The sequence below is a fragment of the Typopeltis vanoorti genome, chromosome 1, assembly GCF_054136105.1.
Source record: "Typopeltis vanoorti isolate ZY-2024b chromosome 1, IOZ_Tvanoo_1.0, whole genome shotgun sequence".
NCBI lineage: Eukaryota > Metazoa > Arthropoda > Arachnida > Uropygi > Thelyphonidae > Typopeltis > Typopeltis vanoorti.
This window is the reverse complement of record NC_143549.1, coordinates 162,595,386-162,617,323: the sequence shown is the minus strand read 5'-3', so window position 1 is coordinate 162,617,323 and position 21,938 is coordinate 162,595,386. Positions and strand designations below refer to the sequence as shown.

Here is a 21,938-nt window from a genome sequence, read left to right as displayed (position 1 = left end):
AAACCACATCGCCAACGATATTACATTGGATGTAGCCTGTGTTCTCAATAAAGCAAAACCTCCAAAATCCAACATATCCATTAGTGAATACAAGGCACTACAAGAATTGAAGAGAAACAAAAAAATAGTGATCACCAAAGCGGATAAGGGGAACGCCACTGTGGTACTCAATCTTAAAGACTACACAGGTAAGCTCAAGGCTTTATTATTAGATCGTTCCACTTACCTCCCCATTGATTACAATCCCACCAACTCACAAATTAGAAAACTCCATAGGCTCCTTAAGAAGGTCACTTCTTGGCCTGTGGAGATTACCAACAGACTAAAACCCTATAACTCTAGACCCACCCGCATATATGGGCTCCCAAAAATACACAAAGAAAATGTGCCATTACGTCCCATAGCGGATGGCATTGATTCCCCCACTTACAAACTAGCCAAGCATTTAGCCGAAGCGCTCTCACACTATACTGGCAATACACCATCACACATAAAAAACTCAGCCCACTTCAAAGCCAGTATAGAAAACCTTACACTCCAACATAATGACATAATGGTCAGTTTTGATGTCTCCTCCCTATTCACGAATGTCCCCCTCAAAGAAACCTTAGAGCTAATCCAAGCTAAATTTCCTCCCGATATCTCAGCACTATTTCAGTTTACAATGGACTCAGGCTATTTCGTTTGGCAGGAAAAATTCTACAAACAGATAGAGGGGACAGCCATGGGTTCACCACTTTCACCACCCTTGGCCAACTTCTTCACGAGACGTTTGAAGAGAAAGCCTTAAACTCAGCCCCACAAAAACCTACCATATGGCTTCACTACATTGATGATGTTTTCGCTATTTGGCCACATGGCCCGGATTCACTCCTCTCCTTCCTAACACACTTAAACAACCAATACCCTAGAATCAAATTCACCCTGGAAAAAGAGGAAAACAATAACCTCCCCTTCCTAGACACACTAGTCACCCGCCAACCTGATGGAACCTTGGTTTTCTCAGTTTATAGAAAACCCACCCATACAGGCAGATGCATTCACCAACAATCCCACCATCCCCCCTCACAACAATATGGAGTTATTAAAACATTATTCAACAGGGCAAAAATAATCTGTTCTAATGATCAAGCCCTAACCACTGAACTAAATCACATCCATGACACTTTCTCAGCCAACAGCTACCCTCTCCAAAAAATACTTAACCCAGTTATCCACAACCCACCACCCCCTCCCCTTCACAAAAAAGATTACTCTAAATCCATCACCATTCCCTACATCCGAGGCACCTCGGAAAAAATCAATAAAATCTTAAAAAAACATGACTTGACCACGTGTTACAGACCACATAGAAAACTGGCACCCCTCATCCGCTCCACCAAAGACCAACCACTTCCCCTAGACCTACCTGGTGTATACCAGGTCCCTTGCAGCTGTAAACTGTCCTACTTTGGCCAAACAGGCAGGACAGCAAATATCAGAATCTCAGAACACAAGGATTACATCCGATTTCACCAGTACAGCCACTCTGGGCTTGCAGACCACGCTCTGGATACTCGCCACAGAATAAGATGGAAGAAAGCCAAAGTAATACACCGCAGCAAGTTCAAGTATGAAAGACTATTCATGGAATCAGCCTCGGCCCTTAGGAACATGCCAAACCTCAACAAATTTGGATGCATGAGACTGCCCCAAATTTGGGAAACTTTTATCAGAAGAACTTCAGCCCAAAGGCCAAGAACTACCAATATAACCCGCCAGGGGGCACCATCAGGACTTTAGGAAAACGCTAGCTTCCCAGCTTCAGTCTCATTTGCTGTTATTAGTACTTGTGAGCATGTGTCTTTGTAGTAAGTTCCCAAGAAGATGGCAACGTGACGTTCGCCGAAATATTGGAAAGTATATATTAAAGTTTATTTAATCTATATTTCTAGTATACGCTGTCAATTCCTTAAATATTAGTTATCATTAAAATGATACCTCCACTGATAAATACAATCACTGTAATTTTCAGTTAAAGTATAAGCAGCTGCATTTACTGTTATCTATTTTTAAGTAGAGATTAAAAACAAATACAGGAAATAATAGTACATCATCAACAGTTAAAAGAAGGAATTCAAACTTTGCAAAATATAACACTCAATCGAAAAAAGGCAAGTAAACACATACACATGCTAAAAGGGTTACATTGCACAATTGAATAATCAAAAATTATTACCTTTATTAAGAATGAGAATCTTTCAAATTTAGGAATGGATAAGCCATCATTCTGATTTAAATCAGGATACTGCAATAAGTCTTCAGAGCTCTCAAGCATTCATGTTTGAAACTACTCTTCTATGCATTATCCTTTTAATGAAGGATGTGTTCAGTGTCAACATCTTGACTTGTGAGATTTATGTTAAAAGATACGGCAGTTACATTATTTAATTATTTTCTCCATAGAGGCATTAGTTTCTCAAATACAACAGATGACATTCATGTGAAACCTAATAAATACTAGATAAAGAAATAAGGGAGAGTTTATCCTTGGAGGGTGGTAGAAAACCAGAAAATTTGTTGTGGGAACAGATGCTGGTATACGATGATACCTCCTCAAAATTCTACCAACAGGTTGAGTAACTTTTTTTCCAATGGGAGATACAGCTAAGCATGATGATGACTACTGTGAAACCACAGATGAAGGAACCCATGCTGGCACAGTGCCAAGAATCAATTCATGTTGAAGGGGGGGGGGGAGGAATAAAGCGAGGTATGAATTCGTCACGAACATGCGAAATCAAGTACTTTATACATAAAATTTTCCAACTGTTGTACAGTTACCAACAAAACAGTTACCACTTTAAAAACTAGAATTTTCATAAAAGAAAAGCTAATTTTCATCATCATCATCATCAAATTCCTGCCATGTACCCTCAAGGGGTGTGCAGGATATGATAGTACTACATGACAAAAATTACATCATTACTAAATTCCTATTTACAATTTTCCTCCAAATCAGTCTGTTACTTGTCAAGACTCCAACATTATCAGATCTTATATTTCTATCGTCTACGGCACTTTGTACTGCATCAATCCACCTATATCTTGGTCTTACTCTGGGTCGTTTTCCTGGCAACCTGGTAGAGAACACTTGTTTGCTAATCTTTCCTCGCCCATTCTGTTTAAGTGACCATACCACCTGAGATTAGCACTGCTAACGCATTCCTGGATGCTTACAATGTCAAGTTCTGTCCTAAAATCCTCGTTTTTAATATGATATTGCCATTGATGCAATCTGTTAATGCCTATAATCTTTCTCAGGACTCTCATATCTGTGGTCTCTAGTCTTTGGTCAAGTGTTTTATTTCTGACCCAGCTCTCAGATCCACAAGTTAAAACTGGTTTGAACACTGTCTTGTATACAGCTAATTTAGTGTTCCGACTAATTTCTCTCTTATTCCATATGAATTTATTCGATTGACTTCCTACCATACCAGCTTTGTTGATTCTGTTGTCTATTTCCATATTTAATTTACCACCTTCAGTAAAAATCGTGCCTAAGTAGCTGAAATGTTTTACTTGTTCCACAGGTTCTCCATTCTAAACACAGTTGACATTTTCAATGATTCTGCCTATTTTCATTGTCTTTGTCTTTTTATTGCTGACCTTCATACCATATCTATTACAACAGCTATTCAATTTAGTCAGAGAATCTTGCAGACTTGTAGCGGATTTATTTAGAAGTATAACATCACAAGCATAAAGCAAAGAGCTGATATTAACATCTCCAATTTTGATATCATGTTTAATATACCACTTTCCTTTATAATGTGATCCATATAGATAATGAATAATAGAGGGGATAATGTACATCCTTGTCTCACACCAGATTTAACATTAAACCATCTTCCTGTATTTCCTTCAATTCTAACTGCTGACTTAAAACTCAAATAAAGACTAAGTATTGCTTGATATAATGCCCCATTGACACCATATAACTGCAGCATATTGAATAGCTTCTCCCTCTTGGCACCTTGTCATATGCCTTTTCCAAATCGACAAAACTTAAATACAGATATTTGTTATATTCCCATGCTTTCTCGACTATTTGTCGAAAAACGAAGATCTGATCCAGACAGCCTCTATTTGGCCTAAATCCAGCTTGTTCTTCACCAAGTTTTTCTTCCACAATTCTTCTCAACAGTTTCTCAAGTATACTTGCATCGATCTTGCCAGGAACACTCAGTAGGGAAATACCTCTGTAATTCTCACATTCAGTTTTATTTCCCTTTTTATATATGGGTACTATGAGAGCTCTACTCCAATCATCGGGACTTCGTCCCTCTGTCCAGGCTTTCTGAACTATGCAGTGCAGCCATTGTAAAACTCTTATACAACCATACTTTAGTATTTCTGGTCGAATATCATCTAATCCTGCTGCCTTTCACACATTTCAAGCCTTTGATGGCTTATTTTACTTCAAGTATGGATATGTATTCCTGACTGCATGCCTGGTCAGTGTATTTTACCACTGTGCTATCATCACTGCTTGTTTCATTTAGCAGTTTTTCAAAGTAATTACTCCATACTTCAAGAATATCTTTTTCTCCCGTTTTCATGTCACCTTTATCATCTCTAACTCCTTTTACAGCACTCTTTCCTCCATTCCTAAGCTTCTTCAACAACCTACAGAATATTTTGCCGTCTTCTTGATATTTATTTTCTATATTCTTGCCAAAGTCCTCCCATGACTTTTGTTTAGCTAGTTTTACACAGTGTTTAGCATTCTTGCATTTGTCTCTATATTCTCTACGAGCACAAGCTGACTTATTTGACAGAAACTTTTGATATGCTTTCTTCTTTTCCTTCACTGCCTCTTTAACTTCCTGTGTCCACCAGGGAGTTCTGATTTTTTTATCCTTGCAGACAACCTCACCACATGAATCTCTGGCTGAATCAATCAATGTTTTCTTCAGAGTTTGCCACTGAATCTCCAAATTTTGATTCCTGTTCTCAAACTCTTTCATTTTTTTTCAATAATCTTTCTGTATTTTAGTCTACAGTTCACATCTGAGAGCTGCTCAACTTTTATTCGCTTTAAAACTTTCATACATGTCATTCTTTTCAATATGAAATTCAATTTTATCCTGCTCAAGACTAAATAGTGATCACTTCCAATTTCAAATCCTCTGTACACTCTGGTGTCCTGCACCAGGGAGAAAACATCACTATCAACAATAACATAGTCAATGAGACTTTTCTTATTCCTTGCCTCTTCTGTCTCCATGTGAATTTGTGCACATTTTTATGTTGGAACATGGTGTTAGTAATAACCGTCCATGTCCTGAGCAGAAATCCAACAGATATTTGCCATTATTATTAGCTTTGCTCTTTTCTCCAAATTTTCCCAAAATATTTTTGTATCTCACAATCATTTCCTACTCTGCTATTTCGATCCCCAACAAGGACCAACTTTTCCTTTTTCATTGTGTCAGTTGCTTTTTCTAAAGCATCAAAAAATTCCTCCACTTCTACCTTAGTAGAACCTTCTGTGGGACCACAGGCACAAATAAGTCTCATTGTCCAGTTCCCCATTCTCATATTTGCTCACATTACTCTACTTGAGACTGACTGCCATTGAAGAAGATTAGCCTTGTATTTTGTGTTGAATACTATGGCTACTCCTTCTTTTCCTTGATTGTCATTGCCTGAATATAACATTTTGTATTTATTGCTCAGAAAGATCTCACCAGTTTTGGTCTTTTTTGTTTCAGTCACCCCTATTATGTCAATCTGGTACTTATCTAATTCCTCAGCTAGATCAATTTCTTTGCCTTTCAGGCTTCTTACGTTGATAGTACCAATCTTTAACTCTGGTGACGTGTAGTTGGGGTTTGTTTTCAGATTTGTTCCAGTAGCTGACTTTTCGCTGTTCGCCCTGGTTCCCTGGAGAAAACAATGGGGGTCTTGTTTAAACGGGCGACACCCCAGCCGGCATGAAATTTTGTCATGTTGTACCATCATTTTTTATTTTGGTTTAATCAATAAGAATACAATTTGGTCAGCTAAATCCAAATTGCCAGCCCATCCTTGTTCGTTCAGTAAGTAGATACCCAACAGGGTGCACCACGAGAATGCGAGGACTGGACATTAGGTCAGAAGCCCTGGTCGTTTCTCCACATTCCTTTAAAGGCTATGTGGAGGTCTCCTCTCAGTTTTGAGATATAATAAAAAAACACTCATTACTGATAATTTATTATTGGAACAGATTAACCTTCTTATGCCATGCACAGAAGTGCCAAGGGGTCTTGCATCTGTGGTCTGACAGTAGAAAGGCAAACTACTGGCATTATCCTATTCCCTAGCAAATTTGATTAACCCAGCATTAGAAGGGTGGAGTGTCACAGACCCTCAAAGATATAGAAAGAAATCACTGTGACATTGCCACCTTACTAATGCCAGGTTAATGGACAAAGGCTTGTTGATATGTTATAAATATATGATCAATTCAATTTTAAAATGTGGCCAGATAACAAAAATATCATCCAAGTAACAGACTCAGAGAATAATTCTCAAAAAAAGTTTCAGCAGGGAAGGGAGGTGGGAATTGCTATTTAAATCCATTGTATTTTCAACTTTGTCTTACACCACAGGTTACCACCAGAGAGTTGCTATCTCGCATGTTTCAGGTATAATCAAACATTAGAATTTTGACATATTACTATACTGACATTTATTCTTCTGAAAAAAAAATTTGGCTTTTTTTCCAACAACCACTTAAGAAACTCTCTCCTTTGTATTTACTTGGCTTTTATCAGATTCCATATTAATGTATTCTGGATCAACCACCCACACCGTAGATAAAATAATTAGTGAACATATTGCTCACGCAGCAGGGTGTCAAGGGTGAACAAAAAATCTGGAAGGATATGCAACAATTCATAGAAGTAATTTTAAATATGAATGTTTGTTCTGAAAGTCCTATTACATCATAAATCAGAACGATAGCCTGTAAACTAAAAAATTTGGAAGATATCTGATATATTTATTTATCTATTTTCATAATTATTCAATTGCATGTAACCTAGAGTATGGCACTTACATTTATCAGTTAACCAAGTATTATATTCTGATTATTTGAATGCTTAATCATGGTATGTGTAGAAAGTCTTTCCACTAATGTACAAATGTATATACTTAGTCTAGTCATAAATACTGTTACAACTTGAGCAGTTCATAAATCTTTAATCTATCAGTTTACAGCTATCTATTTACAGCTTTCAGCACACACCAATCACATGCATGATGTGCACGTAGCAGCACTCAATGTTTGAAATGTTACCCTTTTGCCCTCATGCATGCCCAAAGTCTGTGAGGCCACATATCAATGGTAGCATGCACATTGCTTGCTCCCAATCCGCCTTCAGGCTGGCGATGACAGGGTGTTGTTGCTTGCAGGCCACTCTCTCAAGCTCTGACCACAATTTGATGTCAAACGGATTCAGATTGGGACTTCTAGACAAACCAATCAGATTGTGACATATAGTCGGGCACATTTGCCTCCAACCACTGTCGTGTGTTTGGTCCTCACCTTTGGTCCTCACCAGGGAGGGGTGGGGGGGTGGGGTGAGTCCTGTTGAAAGGTCCACTGCCTACCATGAAACAAGGTGTTGTTCAGCGCTGTACGACAGTTTCCATCACGGTGTCTTGATACATTTTGGCAGAGGTTTGGTATCTTTCTCACAGAAATGCAACTTGAATACCCTCCTGATATGTCACCCTCCCCCACCAAACCATCATGATGCAGGGTGATGACCTCTGAATCCAATTTAAAATTCTGAATATTTCTACATATTGTTTATATTAGTATGTTTATTAGTTTTAGTTTCATAATACGCATTGTCGGCACTTGCGATGTGCCCGTTATTGAAATTGTTTGTGATATATAAAGCAGTTAAAAATTGATGTACTTACTGGATTTATTGTAATTTAAAATTATCAAAAGTTGTGTTTTATGAAGACTTCTCTTGTCGCTAACGGAGACAAAGTGTGACATCATACCTAGTTTCTTGCTTGCCACTTTCAAGGCATGCGCATGCTTGCAGAGAAGTTTGATGTGTGATTGACAGCTGACAAGTTCGGTATCGAGGCAATGGGAGAGGAAACAAGACAGTGTTCGGAAAGAAATTAGAACACAGACCAGCAGATATTTAGATTCGGAGGAATTTGAGTTTTTTTATGTGACAGTTGGAAGAAAATTAATAGTATATTCCGAAAAGGAATCGTGGAACTATGAAGTTTCAAAGTGGAATAAGTATTGATTATTAAAAGAAAATATTGCTATAGATGTTTTAAAAGGAATATTCGAGGAAACGCTAACTGGAAGATTAGCAGATTCCGAAAAGGGAATCATAGAACTGCGAGTCTTTTAAAGTGAAAGAGTTGAGACTGTCAATAAACATTAGTGAATAAAAGAAGAAATGTGCTATTTAAGTTCTAAAGGAATGTTTGAGAAAACTCTCATTAAGAAGTTTCATCTGTATTAAGGAGGTCGAATCTAACTGTTATTTCTACTAAAAAGAGAGGAGACAGAATTGTGTCAGAAAGAATTAATGTGTGCTACATAAGTATTGAGAAAGGATCCTGTGAAAATGATCAAGTCAGGGCCCTTTTCTGAAGAATGAATTCATATATCTTCGGAAAAGGGCCTTCACAGAGAAAGAAACTGGCTATGAACATTTTGTCATTATGAAACAAAGCGTTTAGTCTAGTCTTAAGTGTAAGTTTATTTTTAAAAAGGCCTTGGATCCAATTAATTCTGTAATTAGTTATAGTTATGTAAAGTTGTTTGAAGTGTATATATATATTTGTGTTTTATTAAATGTGTTTATTTTGTATTTTGGTCTTGAGTCAGTGATTTTTGGATTCTGAAAGTAATAGTAAAAAGGAGGTCATTGCCCCAGTCGGAGTGAACCCTTGTGCAATAAATAAATAAAAGCACTCGGAAAATAAAAAATAATTGCTGAACAGAGATCATCTCTATATTTAAACAACGGCACAGCCGGTAGGATTAATATTATGATAATATCCTCTATATAAACATATCTCTAAATCTATATAAAAATCTCTAATTATTAACAATGGTGTCATGATACAATTTGGCAGAGGTTTGATATCTTTCTCACAGAAATGCAACTTGAATACCCTCCTGATATGTCTTCTCACAGAAATGCAACTTGAATACCCTCCTCATATGTCTTCTCACAGAAATGCAACTTGAATACTCTCCTGATATGCCACTCTCCCCCATCAAACCATCATGATGCAGGGTGATGACCTCTGAATCCTAGGGGCTATGGCAGGTGTTGTGCAATCATCTGATCAATACTTGATCGTTTTGGTGGTTAAATGATGAAAATCTTCTCATCTAAGAAAAGGATATCTTTCTATCTGTTGTTCGTGTACTGCCACAGTCGTGCCTTTGATTTTATCCCCCCTCTGCTATGTAAGTTGTGGTGTTAGGAAGCATCCAGTGGAATGACGACAGGCTCTCATTCCCAGGTCAGTTAGTACATATGACATCGTTCTCTGAGAAATGTTAATCTCTCATGACATTACTTTCTACGTTCTCACAAGATTATGTAGGAGGCGTGCCTTCACAGCCCTCACAAGCTGTTGCATCCTAATACAGCATGGTCAACTTGTTCTTTGATGATCAGATACGTCTTCTGTATTGTTATGATGGTTAATAGCACCTGGTTGGCTGAGTGGTTAGCACATCCAGCCAAAAAAGGGTTCAAATCCCACCGTGGGCATGGATGTTAGTGATTGTCTGTGGAAATACTGGTGGTGGTAATAGGTGTAGTTGAGGTTAGTTGTAGTTGGTGGTGGAGACAGTTGTAGAGTAGGTGCCCTCGTACCTCAATGAGTCTTTGGACTCCCTGAAGATGTCATGTAGTAATAATAATAATAAGTCCAATACACAAACTACTGATCCCGAGTGTTTTTAGTATGTCGGAAATAAAGGTGGCTGCATTCCAACCTTGTGAAGTGCTATTACAGCTACACAATTCTCATAATCTCCCCACTGCATGTTAACCCATATAGCTAGACTCTCTCTCTCTCTCTCTACTGATAAACATGCAAATATTTGCTGTGCAGGGGTATGTAGAAGTTATAACAGTATTTATGGAAAGACTATGCATACTTGAAGAAAGCAGGTATATTCTTGTCTTAATCCATTACCCAAACTGAAAATAAAGGAAGTTTGCACGTGAAGTTATCTAGTTACAAAGATATTTCACGTGCAAACACTGCTTGCTTATGCTTGCATAAAGAATTGAAACAAGATTATAATTTCTTGTCAAGTGTAATATAGTTGTGCTGATATGTACTGTCATTTTCAGCATGAAATATTTGTGGCTTACTTTCAACAAATCTTTTGGTAATAATTTCTATAAAATTGAAACCCTCTCAAAGAAATGTTCTGTCAGATTCCCCTCCCTCTCACCTTTCTTTTACAGGTACAGGTAGAGGACATGTTTAAGGCATGCTGTTGGTTAATATTTAGATTAAAGACATATATTACCAGATATAATTCGTGATGTTAATAGAAAAAAAATAAAAAATAAAAATGAATGCTCTTGTGAAACAAATGAAAATTTGAAAATGAAAAATACTCATACAGACAACAAATTAGCTGAGTGAACATATGAATGTGTTCAAGGTTAGACATGTATTATAGTCTGGGGGAAGTTTAGCCTCCCATGATGATTCAGTAATTCCACAAAGGACTGGAAATAGTACTGCTACTATATTAGTGTATCAGATTTGGTAAAGTTAACATCCTTACTGTACAGCAATTAAAAATTTGTTCCAAAAGTACACAAATTAACCATCACAGTTTCCTAGTTCTTTACTTCTGGTTTGTTTCTTCAACTGCTTAAGGATCAAAGCTATATAACTGAGAGGAGATCTCCACATAGCCTTTAAAGGAATGGTGCACCTACTAGGTATCTACCTGGACACTGAACGAATGAGGATGGACTGACAATTTAAGATTTAGCCGACCAAATTGTATTCTTATTGGCTTAAACCAAAATACAAAATGATGGTACAACATCACAAAATTTCATGGCAGCTGGGGAGTCGTCCAGTTAAACAAGTCTCCCGTTGTTTTTGCCAGGGAACCTGGGTGAACAGAGAAAAGTCAGCTATTGGAACAAATCCTAAAAACCCATCCCAATTCAACATCACCAGAGTTCAAGATCAGTACTATCAACATAAGAAGCCTGAATTGCAATGAAATGGAACTAGCTGAGGAATTGGAAAAGTACCAGATCGACATAATAGGGGTGACTGAAACAAAAAAAAAAAAAGCGAGATCTTTCTCAGCATTAAATATAAAATGTTATATTCAGGCAATGACAATCAAGGAAAAGAAGGAGTAGCCGTAGTATTCAACACTAAATGCGAGGCAAATCTTCTTAAATGGCAGGCAGTCTCAAGTAGAGTGATGTGGGCAAATGCCAGAATGGGGAACTGGACAATGAAACTTATTTGTGCCTATGGTCTCACAGAAGGTTCTACTAAGGTAGAAGTGGAGAAATTTTTTGAGGCTTTAGAGAAAGCAAATGAAACAATGAAAAAGGAAAAGTTGGTCCTTGTTGGGGATCTAAATAGCAGAGTAGGAAATGATTGTCAGACATACGAAAATATTTCGGGAAAATTTGGAGAAAAGAACAATGCCAATAATAATGGCAAATACCTGTTGGATTTCTGCTCAGGACATGGACTGGTTATTACCAATACAATGTTCCAACATAAAAATGTGCACAAATTCACATGGAGAGAGAGAAGAGGCAAGGAATAAGAAAAGTCTCATTGACTATGTTATTGTTAATAGTGATGTTTTCTCCCTGGTGAAGGACAGCAGGGTGTACAGAAGATTTGAAATTGGAAGTGATCGCCATTTAGTCATGAGCAGGATAAAATTGGAGATTCAGTGGCAAGCCCTGAAGAAAACACTGACTGATTCAACCAGAGAGGCATGTGGTGAGGATGTCTGCAAGGATAGAAAAATCAGAACTCCATTGTGGACACAGGAAGTTAAAGAGGCAGTGAATAAAAAGAAGAAAGCATATCAAAATTTCCTGGCAAGAACACAAGAGGACCAAAGGTGTATTCTCTAAGAACACAAGTCCACTTGTGTTCTTAGAGAATACAGAGACAAATGTAAGAAAGCTAAATACTGTGTAAAGCTGGCTAAACAAAAATCATGGGAAGAATTTGGTAAAAACATAGAAAATAAATATCAAGAAGATTGCAAGATATTCTGCAGTTTGTTGAAGCTCAGAAAAGGAGGAAAGAATGCTGTAAAAGGAATCAGAAATAATAAAGGTGATATGAAAACAGGAGAAAAATGTTTCGTTTAGCAATTTTTCAAAGTAATTACTTTGAAAAATTGCTAAATGAAACCAGACGAACAATTTCCAGATGACTGGAGTAGAGCTCTGCTCTCATAGTGCTCATGTATATATAAAAAGGGGGAATAAAAACTTTTTAACACTGATGGTGTTAAAGGGGCATTATATCAAGCAATACTTGGTCTTTATTTGAGTTGTAAGTCAGTAGTTAGAATTGAAGAAAGAACCGGAAGATAGAAAATAAATATCAAGAAGATTGCAAGATATTCTGCAGTTTGTTGAAGCTCAGAAAAGGAGGAAAGAATGCTGTAAAAGGAATCAGAAATAATAAAGGTGATATGAAAACAGGAGAAAAATGTTTCGTTTAGCAATTTTTCAAAGTAATTACTTTGAAAAATTGCTAAATGAAACCAGACGAACAATTTCCAGATGACTGGAGTAGAGCTCTGCTCTCATAGTGCTCATGTATATATAAAAAGGGGGAATAAAAACTTTTTAACACTGATGGTGTTAAAGGGGCATTATATCAAGCAATACTTGGTCTTTATTTGAGTTGTAAGTCAGTAGTTAGAATTGAAGAAAGAACCGGAAGATAGAAAATAAATATCAAGAAGATTGCAAGATATTCTGCAGTTTGTTGAAGCTCAGAAAAGGAGGAAAGAATGCTGTAAAAGGAATCAGAAATAATAAAGGTGATATGAAAACAGGAGAAAAATGTTTCGTTTAGCAATTTTTCAAAGTAATTACTTTGAAAAATTGCTAAATGAAACCAGACGAACAATTTCCAGATGACTGGAGTAGAGCTCTGCTCTCATAGTGCTCATGTATATATAAAAAGGGGGAATAAAAACTTTTTAACACTGATGGTGTTAAAGGGGCATTATATCAAGCAATACTTGGTCTTTATTTGAGTTGTAAGTCAGTAGTTAGAATTGAAGAAAGAACCGGAAGATGGTTTAATGTTAAATCTGGTGTTTAGACAAGGATGTACATTATGAAGGAAAGTGGTATTAAACCGAGATGTTAATCTCAGCTCTTTGCTTTATGTGGATGATGTTATACTTCTAAATAAATCCGCTACAAGTCTGCAAGATTTCCTGAATAAATTGAATAACTGTTGTAATAGATATGGTATGAAGGTCAGCATTAAAAAGACAAAGACAATGAAAATATTAACTGCATTGTGAATGGAGAACCTACAGAACAAGTAAAACATTTCAGCTACTTAAGCACAAAAAAGAAAAGAAACAGCACAGTCAGACAAGAATTATTATATAAAAAGACAATAATAGAAAAAATTAGAAAACAACAACTGAGATGGTTTGGCCACATTGTACGCATGGACGTAGACAGACTTCCTAATGTCCTAATCAATACTTTTCCAACTGAAAAAAAGAAGACCTGGAAGACGAAGAATTACCTGGCTGAAATTAATAAAGAACATCTCAGGATGCAGAACATATAATGAACTTTTCCGAACAGCAAAGAATAGAGAAGACTGGAAGATCCTGCTCAAGAGAAGACTCAACCCATCTTAGACGGAAGAGAAGAAGGCACGATTTTTTACTGAAGATGGTAAATTAAATATAGAAATAGACAACAGAATCAACAAAGCTGGTATGGTAGGAAGTCAACAGAATAAATTTATATGGAATAAGAGTGAAATTAGCCAAAACACTAAATTAGCTGTATACAAGACAGTGTTCAAACCAATTTTAACTTATGGATATGAAAGCTGGGTCAGAAGTAAAACACTTAACCAAAGACTAGACACCACAGATATGAGAGTCCTGAGAAAAATTAGGGGCATGAACAGATGGCATCAGTGACAATATCATATTAAAAATGAGTATATTATAAAAGAGCTTGCCATTGTCAGCATCCAGGAATGCATTAGTAGAGATAATCTCAGGTTGTATAGTCACTTAAACAAAATGGGAAAGGAAAGATTAGCAAAACAAGTGCTCTCTGCCAGGTTGGCAGGAAAAAGACCCAGAGGGAGACCAAGATATAGGTGGATTGAGACATTAAAAAGTTCCTTAGAAGACAGAAATATAAGATCTGATAATATTGACAGGTAACAGACTGATTTGGAGGAAAATTGTAGATAAGAAGTTAGTAATGATATAAATTTTTCATGTAGTACTATCATATCCTGTACACTCCTTGAGGGTATATATATCAGGAATTTGATGATGATTGTTTCTTCAAAAGTTAATGCAAATTCTTTCCTAATTTTCTATCCTCTTTAAAACAATGATAATGCACAGTATTGATATTGAGAAATTTAAGGAGGAAATATGCATTAGTTTTCCAATGATGCTAAATTGGGAAGGATAATAGTTAATAAAAGTGATATAGAGATTCTGTAATGAATAAATGGACAGTTTGGGAAAAGGATAAATGGTTGCAATTTCAACATACAGGTGAAATTTGACTACGAAAAATTGAGGAGGCCTAAGAATATAAGTCATGGTAGATAATGTTGAAATTCAGAAGGAATATGCACAAGTAGACAAAAATAGCTCAGAGTATTAACTCAATGTTAAGAATCATTGACAAACACATAAAAAGTTATTAACCTTCTTTATAAAGCTTTGATGTGACTATATCTAGTATATTTAGTTGTCTACTCTCCCCTTGGAGAGTAGTAAATTAATGGAATAGGTTGCCAGAGTTGTCAATCGTAAGTGCTTTAAAATCAGCGAAATGAGTTCAAGGGGCATGATTGGCACTATGTAAATAATAAGTGTAACCTCCCAGTATGGACCCCCATGAAGATTATGCAGTATTTATAATAATAAATGCTGCATACTCATATACACATGCACAAATACAAATATAAGTCGTTTCTTTTAGAACTGAAAAGTTATATTCTGCATATGGTTTAAATTTTACATAGTATCTTGGTATGTTGCTCCATTTAAACTTACAAATGATATATGTGCAGTAAATACAAATAAATACAAGTTTCATAGTGTTTCACAGAAAAGACTACCAAATCTGAACCAGCTGGAAAGAGGAATCTTTGCAAACTGTCTAGTGCAAATGGCATGAGAAGTGAGGACAGACTTGTTGGTTGAACATTCCCATCCTTGGGGGGGGGTAATTTATCCTTTGTAGATGGTAAGAAAGAAGACAATTTCCAAGCTGGTTTAAAGGAAGCATGCAGATTGAATTTGTGAAGAATCCATGCTATTTCTTCAGGTTTCTTTAACACAGGATACTGAATTATTTAAGGTTTGTTCTAGTCTAAGTTCAGGATTGGGATTAGGACAATGCCTGCAGCAAAACTGCATGCAAACTATCTTTTGTTATGAAAATCTGAAACATTGACAAGTGCCCATTTAAAGATGGTCAATGACTTTCTGCCACTGTCTTTCTATGACTCATGTTACTTAAATGACAAATGGTTAATTCATCTACATAGAGGGCATTACTCACAGTTTTCGAAAGCTGTTCAGCTACTGAGTTAACCTTGCGTGCAAAAAAAGTAAGACCTTAAACTTGTGGTACTCCCTCCTCTTGAGTATACAGTTGAGAGAGTGCAGAACCTGTTCAGACTTGGAAGATTTGGTTGGATAAGAAGTTCTTTCCTTCTGAGTTCTGTGACCAAAGTTGTGTAAGATCTTTTGATATTCCAAATCTCCAAGAAGTGCTGTGCTTTTTTTTTTTTTTTCATATAAAAGAAAACTGATACTAAATGCTTGCATTTTAGGAAGGCATTTGGTCAGAACAACTGGTTGATAATTTATTGGGAGAGGGGGGGGGCGGGGATCTTTCCCTGTCTTAGGGAAAGGCAACAGTAATTGCCCTTTTGCCTGGTATCCAAAAAAAACATTCTCAGAAAACAATTTTGCTGAACTATAGATATAGTTGATCCTTAGCAGATGTTTGATCATCTCATAATGGATGTTATCTGGTTCAACAGCAGTTGGATGACATTTAAGCAAAGCAGCTTTCATTTCTTGTTTTATGAACAGCCCGTTGTATTCTTCTATACCACTCAAAGAGAGAAGAATTTGTAGTTTTTTTACTTTACATTTTTGGACAAGGAACTCTGGGGAATAAGAAGATACTGCTGATGTTTTAAGAAAAATCTCCTTGAGAGTCAATGACTGTCATTCAGTTAGCAACTGTATCCATTATGTTCAAAGATGGAGAATGGGCAGGCAATATATCTGCCCTTTATAGTCTGGATTTTATCCCATACTTCTTTGATGTTGATTGCTCTTGTTCTAGAAAATTGTACTGAATCTAGGATTCCTTTTGGTTCTGACAATGGATTTGTGTTGCTTGGGCATGTTTGAAAGCAAATAGTTTTTTGTTGTGGGGGTATTTGTAGAAGATACTCCAAGCTTTCTTCTGTGTTTCCTTGGCTGCTGTGCAATCACCATTCCAACATAGTTTAGGGAAAAGTGGAAACCAAATAGATGTTTTAGGAATTGCAGTTGTGGGAACTTGTGTAATACACGCCTTGTGACAAGATAAACTGCATCACTGATAGATGTGCCAAATGTCACAGAATCAAATTCTGTTAAGGAAGAAAAAGTAAGCTAGTCAAGTTTCCTCCAACTTCCACTATGATATCCATGTAGTACATACTTGTCCAATCAAGAACATGGATACCACGAGAAAATGATCACTCCCATATTACCTTATCATTAGACCCCCACTAAAACAATGGACAGAGGAAGGGTGCACAGATTGTTAGTCAATGACAGTGAATGTTAAGCTAAAATGGAAGAGATTACAAATGTTGAGCATATGCATGACAACTGTTCCTCTGATGTTAGTTCGAGCACTACCACACACACTATTGTCTGTTCAAATTCCCCATTAAAAGTAAAAGAGATGGTAAATGCAATATAACATCATCCAGGTCATCTTGAGAGATATCTACAGCAGGAGTTAGGTAGATGCAGCACATTGTTATAACAGATCTGAATGAAAGTCTGATGGGGACTGCCTCTACATTTGTTTAAAGTGAGACTTGCTGGAAAGGGATAAGGTTGTCCACAAGGATTAGTGACCTCTTCATGGGCAGGTTCATTGTCCCTGTCCTGAACTTACAAATGATGGTTATATTTTATAATGTCAGACTGTCACTGGGCTTCACAGATATTTCCTGTAGACAAGAGCATTTGGTATATAACTCTGAAATGCCTCAATGTTTTGACAGAATCCATTACAATTCCTTTGTAGAAATATTTTCATTATTTAATTTTGGTGATGCCATTTGGCTTCCAACATCATGAGGCCTTGTTTTCATTGGCCTTGGATTTTTTCCTTTTTGGAGAATTGTGAATGGGCAGTTTACATCATTTCTTCTTCATTAGGAAATATATTCATGACTTTGTCAAACTGGATTCCCTCTAGCACACTAGGTATATTAATTGTTTTATTTTCCTGCAGAGGAATGGATACATCTACCCCATCTATCAATAGATCAAGATATGTCCTTGATTATCTGCATTGAACCATTATTTTTTTCACTAATGGATTCTAATGCAGTAAGACCATTTTTGGCATATCCTGAAGAGTGAACCCATACTGATTTTTCTCTTGATACACTCTAAAGACAAAGCAAGCATATTGTACCGTTCAGAGATGTAGCTGTGTGACATACATGTTAAAGTCCTTACTGATACTTTCTTTACAGTTGCTTTCTCAGCATAAGAGAAACTTACCACTAAATGTTGCTAGCATTGTAACATACTGCCTCTTCACCTCCTGCTAAGGGATGCTCTGCTTAGTTTTTATTTTTTGGATCTCCTTTTCATCCAAATATACATACTTCTATAGTCCTAAAATATAACATCTTGCATACAGAGAATACTAATCTCCTAGCCATAATGCAGCTTTAATAATGGCTTCCATACACCCCTCTAAGCACCACTGCTGCTGTTTTAAATTATAGCCTAAGTATAACTATTCTTTTTCAGGAAATAGCAGCCTAAAGCCTAAGCAATTAAGAAGACAAGTTATTATGTGATAAGTGTGCACATGTTCTTCTGGCTAGTTTATCTGTTTTGGAACTAAAAAAACCTAAGTTTCCACTAAGAAAACTTGGTCATCTCTATATCAGACTGGCTAATTCTTCTACTTCAGTTGAAAAGTCAAAGATTCTTTAAATCATATCCTATACAGAATTTAAAACTAGGTCTTTCTGAAAGTAAATGACAGAATTATGATTGATGGTCATCCTGATTCATTACTATTAGATTTCATTCCATATACCATCTATATTAAAGGCCAAAACTATGGCCTTTAAAGGACAAGATCCAGCAAGAACTAAAATAGTATTAGATAACAAGATCTTAGAACAGATGAATTCATTTAACTACCTAGGATGTATGATCACTTATGAAAATGAAAAAGATATAAACATAAAAATTGCAAAATATTTAAAAATAACAGGAGTAATTAACTCTATATTTAAACCAAACCTGGTTCAAAAACAAACCAGGCTAAAAGTGTACAATACATTAGCCCTACCGGTCTTAATGTATGGAAGCGAAATCTGGACAATAAAACAAAAAGACAAACAAAGATTAACAACAGCAGAAATGAAGTTTATGAGAAAAACTGCAAAGTATACCCTATTTGATCACAAAAGAAATGAAGATATTATGAAAGAATTAAACCAAGAACCAGTAATTGAAAAAATTAAAAAATATAAACATAGATGGATGGAACACGTTTAAAGAATGAAAACAGAAAGATTACCAAAACAAGCCTTAAAGTACAAGCCATTAGGAAAAAGAAAACCAGGACGTCCTCTTAAACGATTCAACGATGACTTCTAAGGCCGGAACAGGCCATACTAGGCCTAAATCCTTGATACGTATGATGATGATGATCTATCAACTAGCAGAACTGTCTTACTGCTGTATCCTCATATAGGAGAATGTTCTGGATCTCCAATGTTTGCCATATCCATGAAAGATATTCTGACAAGCTGAGGAGCAAAATGATTAGTATCTGTAATCTTCAGCCCCTACAGCTGCCACAATTGGATTTAGCGAAGCAGTGTTTATCTAAATTGTACTAATTCAAAAGTTACAGGTTCTTTTCATATTTTATGAATTCGATTAATACTACTGCAATACCGTTTTTATAGAAGTGCTGTAAATAGTTTCCATGTTTGAAAAATAAAGTAATGTAGCACTCTAAAGAATGCAACATGGAATATAATATACATGGAATTTACACTAACATTAATAAACAGAAAATTAAACATACATACTTCCATAGTCCTATAATATGAATCTAGCATGAGTTCTGCTAAAGCAACAATCTGAGAGGTTCTATCCCATCCATCAGAGCAATGGACAAGCACAGGTCTCCTCTCTTGATCAACAGCTTCAACCACTCTCAATGATGCTTTCAACAACCCAGATATATAATGAAGCCATTTTGTACTTTCAAGTGAGGATAACCAACTGAAATACAGAAAATCTGGATTTAAGATTGACTTGTATACTAGATGCATATAAGTCAATCTTAAATCATGTTATCATATTAAATTATTTATATAGTTAAATATATACGAGGTGAAAACCTCGTATACATAAATAATTAAACTAATTATTTCATAAAATTATATATAAATTATTTAAAGCGGCAATCTGAATTATATACTCTATTTCATATGCCCTACTGACTGACCCATTTACCGTTTATACCCTGAAGATGTTAATCTCATCTTTCTATAGTCCATAATAGAAATGCTGAGCAGATAGCAGGAAATGTTCCTCACAGAAATCTTCCAATAAGTGTTTTTTTTTATGAAGAGGTTGATACCACAAACAAAACAGTGATCTGTTTTCAGTTTTTTTTTGAAACTTTTTTTTTAAAAAAAGTTGCCTAACTTGCAAAAAAGATAAATATTTCTGTTCTTCAGCAGTTGAAAAAAAATCCCATTATACATATCTGATCATTCTTCTGATGATAAGGTAACATTCATTATCTGGTGAAATCACTACCCTCCTTTAATGAAGAAATGCCTTGAAAAAAATACTACGTCTGGTTTCTAAAGCAGTGGTTCCCAACCTTTGTCCACTTGTGTACCCCTTTTAAACCCATTTCTATAAATTGTACCCCTTGTTTTTAAAACAGCTGTTTCAAACTAAACATTTATTGATCCATAACTAACATTTTGCATTTTGTTTACTTTACTTGTTTTTCCACCATTACTGATTATTTTTCATGTACCCCTGAATGGGCCAGCATGTACCTCCAGGGTTACGCATACCACCAGTTGGGAATCGATGTTCTAGAGCAACAGTGAAAGTTACTGGATTTTAACTCTCCATCTACTGTGTTACCAACTTGCTTATAGTGTTTTTTTTTTTTTTTTTTTTTTTTTAACCTTTCATGAATGGAATGTTGAAAAAAAAATATACAGAAATATTAACAATTAGCATTTAATTTTTTTTTTTTTTAAATGATAAAACTCTCCCCACAAAAAAAAAAAATGGAAACTGTCAACAGTTAATGATTAAGACAATCCAGGAATGATCTAAATATGATACTTTTTTCTGTCTTAAATGTGACACTTTTTCAAGCTGCTTCTTCCTTGCTTATTCAATCATCTATGCTGAAACCTGTAATATAAAAACCATTTATGCATAAGTTCACATGGAGAGAAAATGCAAGAAATAAGAAAAGACTAACTATGTCATTATTGATAGTGATATCTTCATGTTGGTTCAAGATACAAGACTATACAGAGGATTTGAAACAAAGTGGCCATCACTGAGTACTAAGTAGGATAAAATGAATATCACATTGAAAAGAACAGTATGTAAGAAAGTTTTAAAAAGAAAGTTGAGAAGCTTTTACAGGTACACTATAGACTCAACTATACAACTATTATTGAAGAAAACATGAAACAGTTCAAAAACAAGAACTAAACCTTAGAGTCTCGGTGGCAAACCCTGCAGAAAAAGTTGATCGATTCAGCTAGGAAGGTACATGGTGAAGTTGTCTGCAAGGATAGGAAAAAAAGAACACAATAGTGGAACAAGATATTAAAGAAGCAGTCCTGGAAAAGCATACTAAAAGTTCCTAGCAAATAAGTAGGCAGATGCCCTAAAAGAATACATAGAAAAATGTAAGAAAGCAAAACTATGTGTAAAAGTAGCTAAACAAAAGTAATGGGAAAACTTCAGTAAGGCTGAAGAATATGAATAAGAATATGAAGAAGGTGGCAAAATGTTCTGTAGTCTATTGAAAAAGTTTAGAAATGGAGGGAAAAGTATCTTAAAAGGAATCAAGGTGATAAAGCTGACATGAAAATTGAAGATAAAGATATCCTAGAAGTCCAGCTTTGAAGACTTAATAAAACAAGCAGTGACAGAACAGAAGTAGTAGAAAATTTTCAAGAGGAATGCAGAGAGGAGTATGTAAAAAAGCAGTCAAAAACATGTGGAAAAGCAGCTGGAGTAGATGATATTTGACAGAAATACTCGAATATGGAGGTATAAAAGTTTTACAGTGCTACACTGCATAATTCAGAAGCTTGGT

General features: G+C 35.8%; 1 protein-coding gene across 3 annotated transcripts in view; it reads right to left on the bottom strand.

Annotated features, from left to right (window-relative positions):
• LOC150110590 (phosphatidylinositol-3,5-bisphosphate 3-phosphatase MTMR4) overlaps positions 1-21,938 on the bottom strand; it is a 360,520-nt gene that overhangs the window by 195,727 nt on the left and 142,855 nt on the right. For all 3 annotated transcript variants that reach the window (XM_090399896.1, XM_090399904.1, XM_090399910.1), the window contains exon 8: positions 19,657-19,852. In XM_090399896.1, the coding sequence (XP_090256022.1) occupies positions 19,657-19,852 (196 nt within the window). The remainder of the gene's footprint in view (positions 1-19,656; positions 19,853-21,938) is intronic.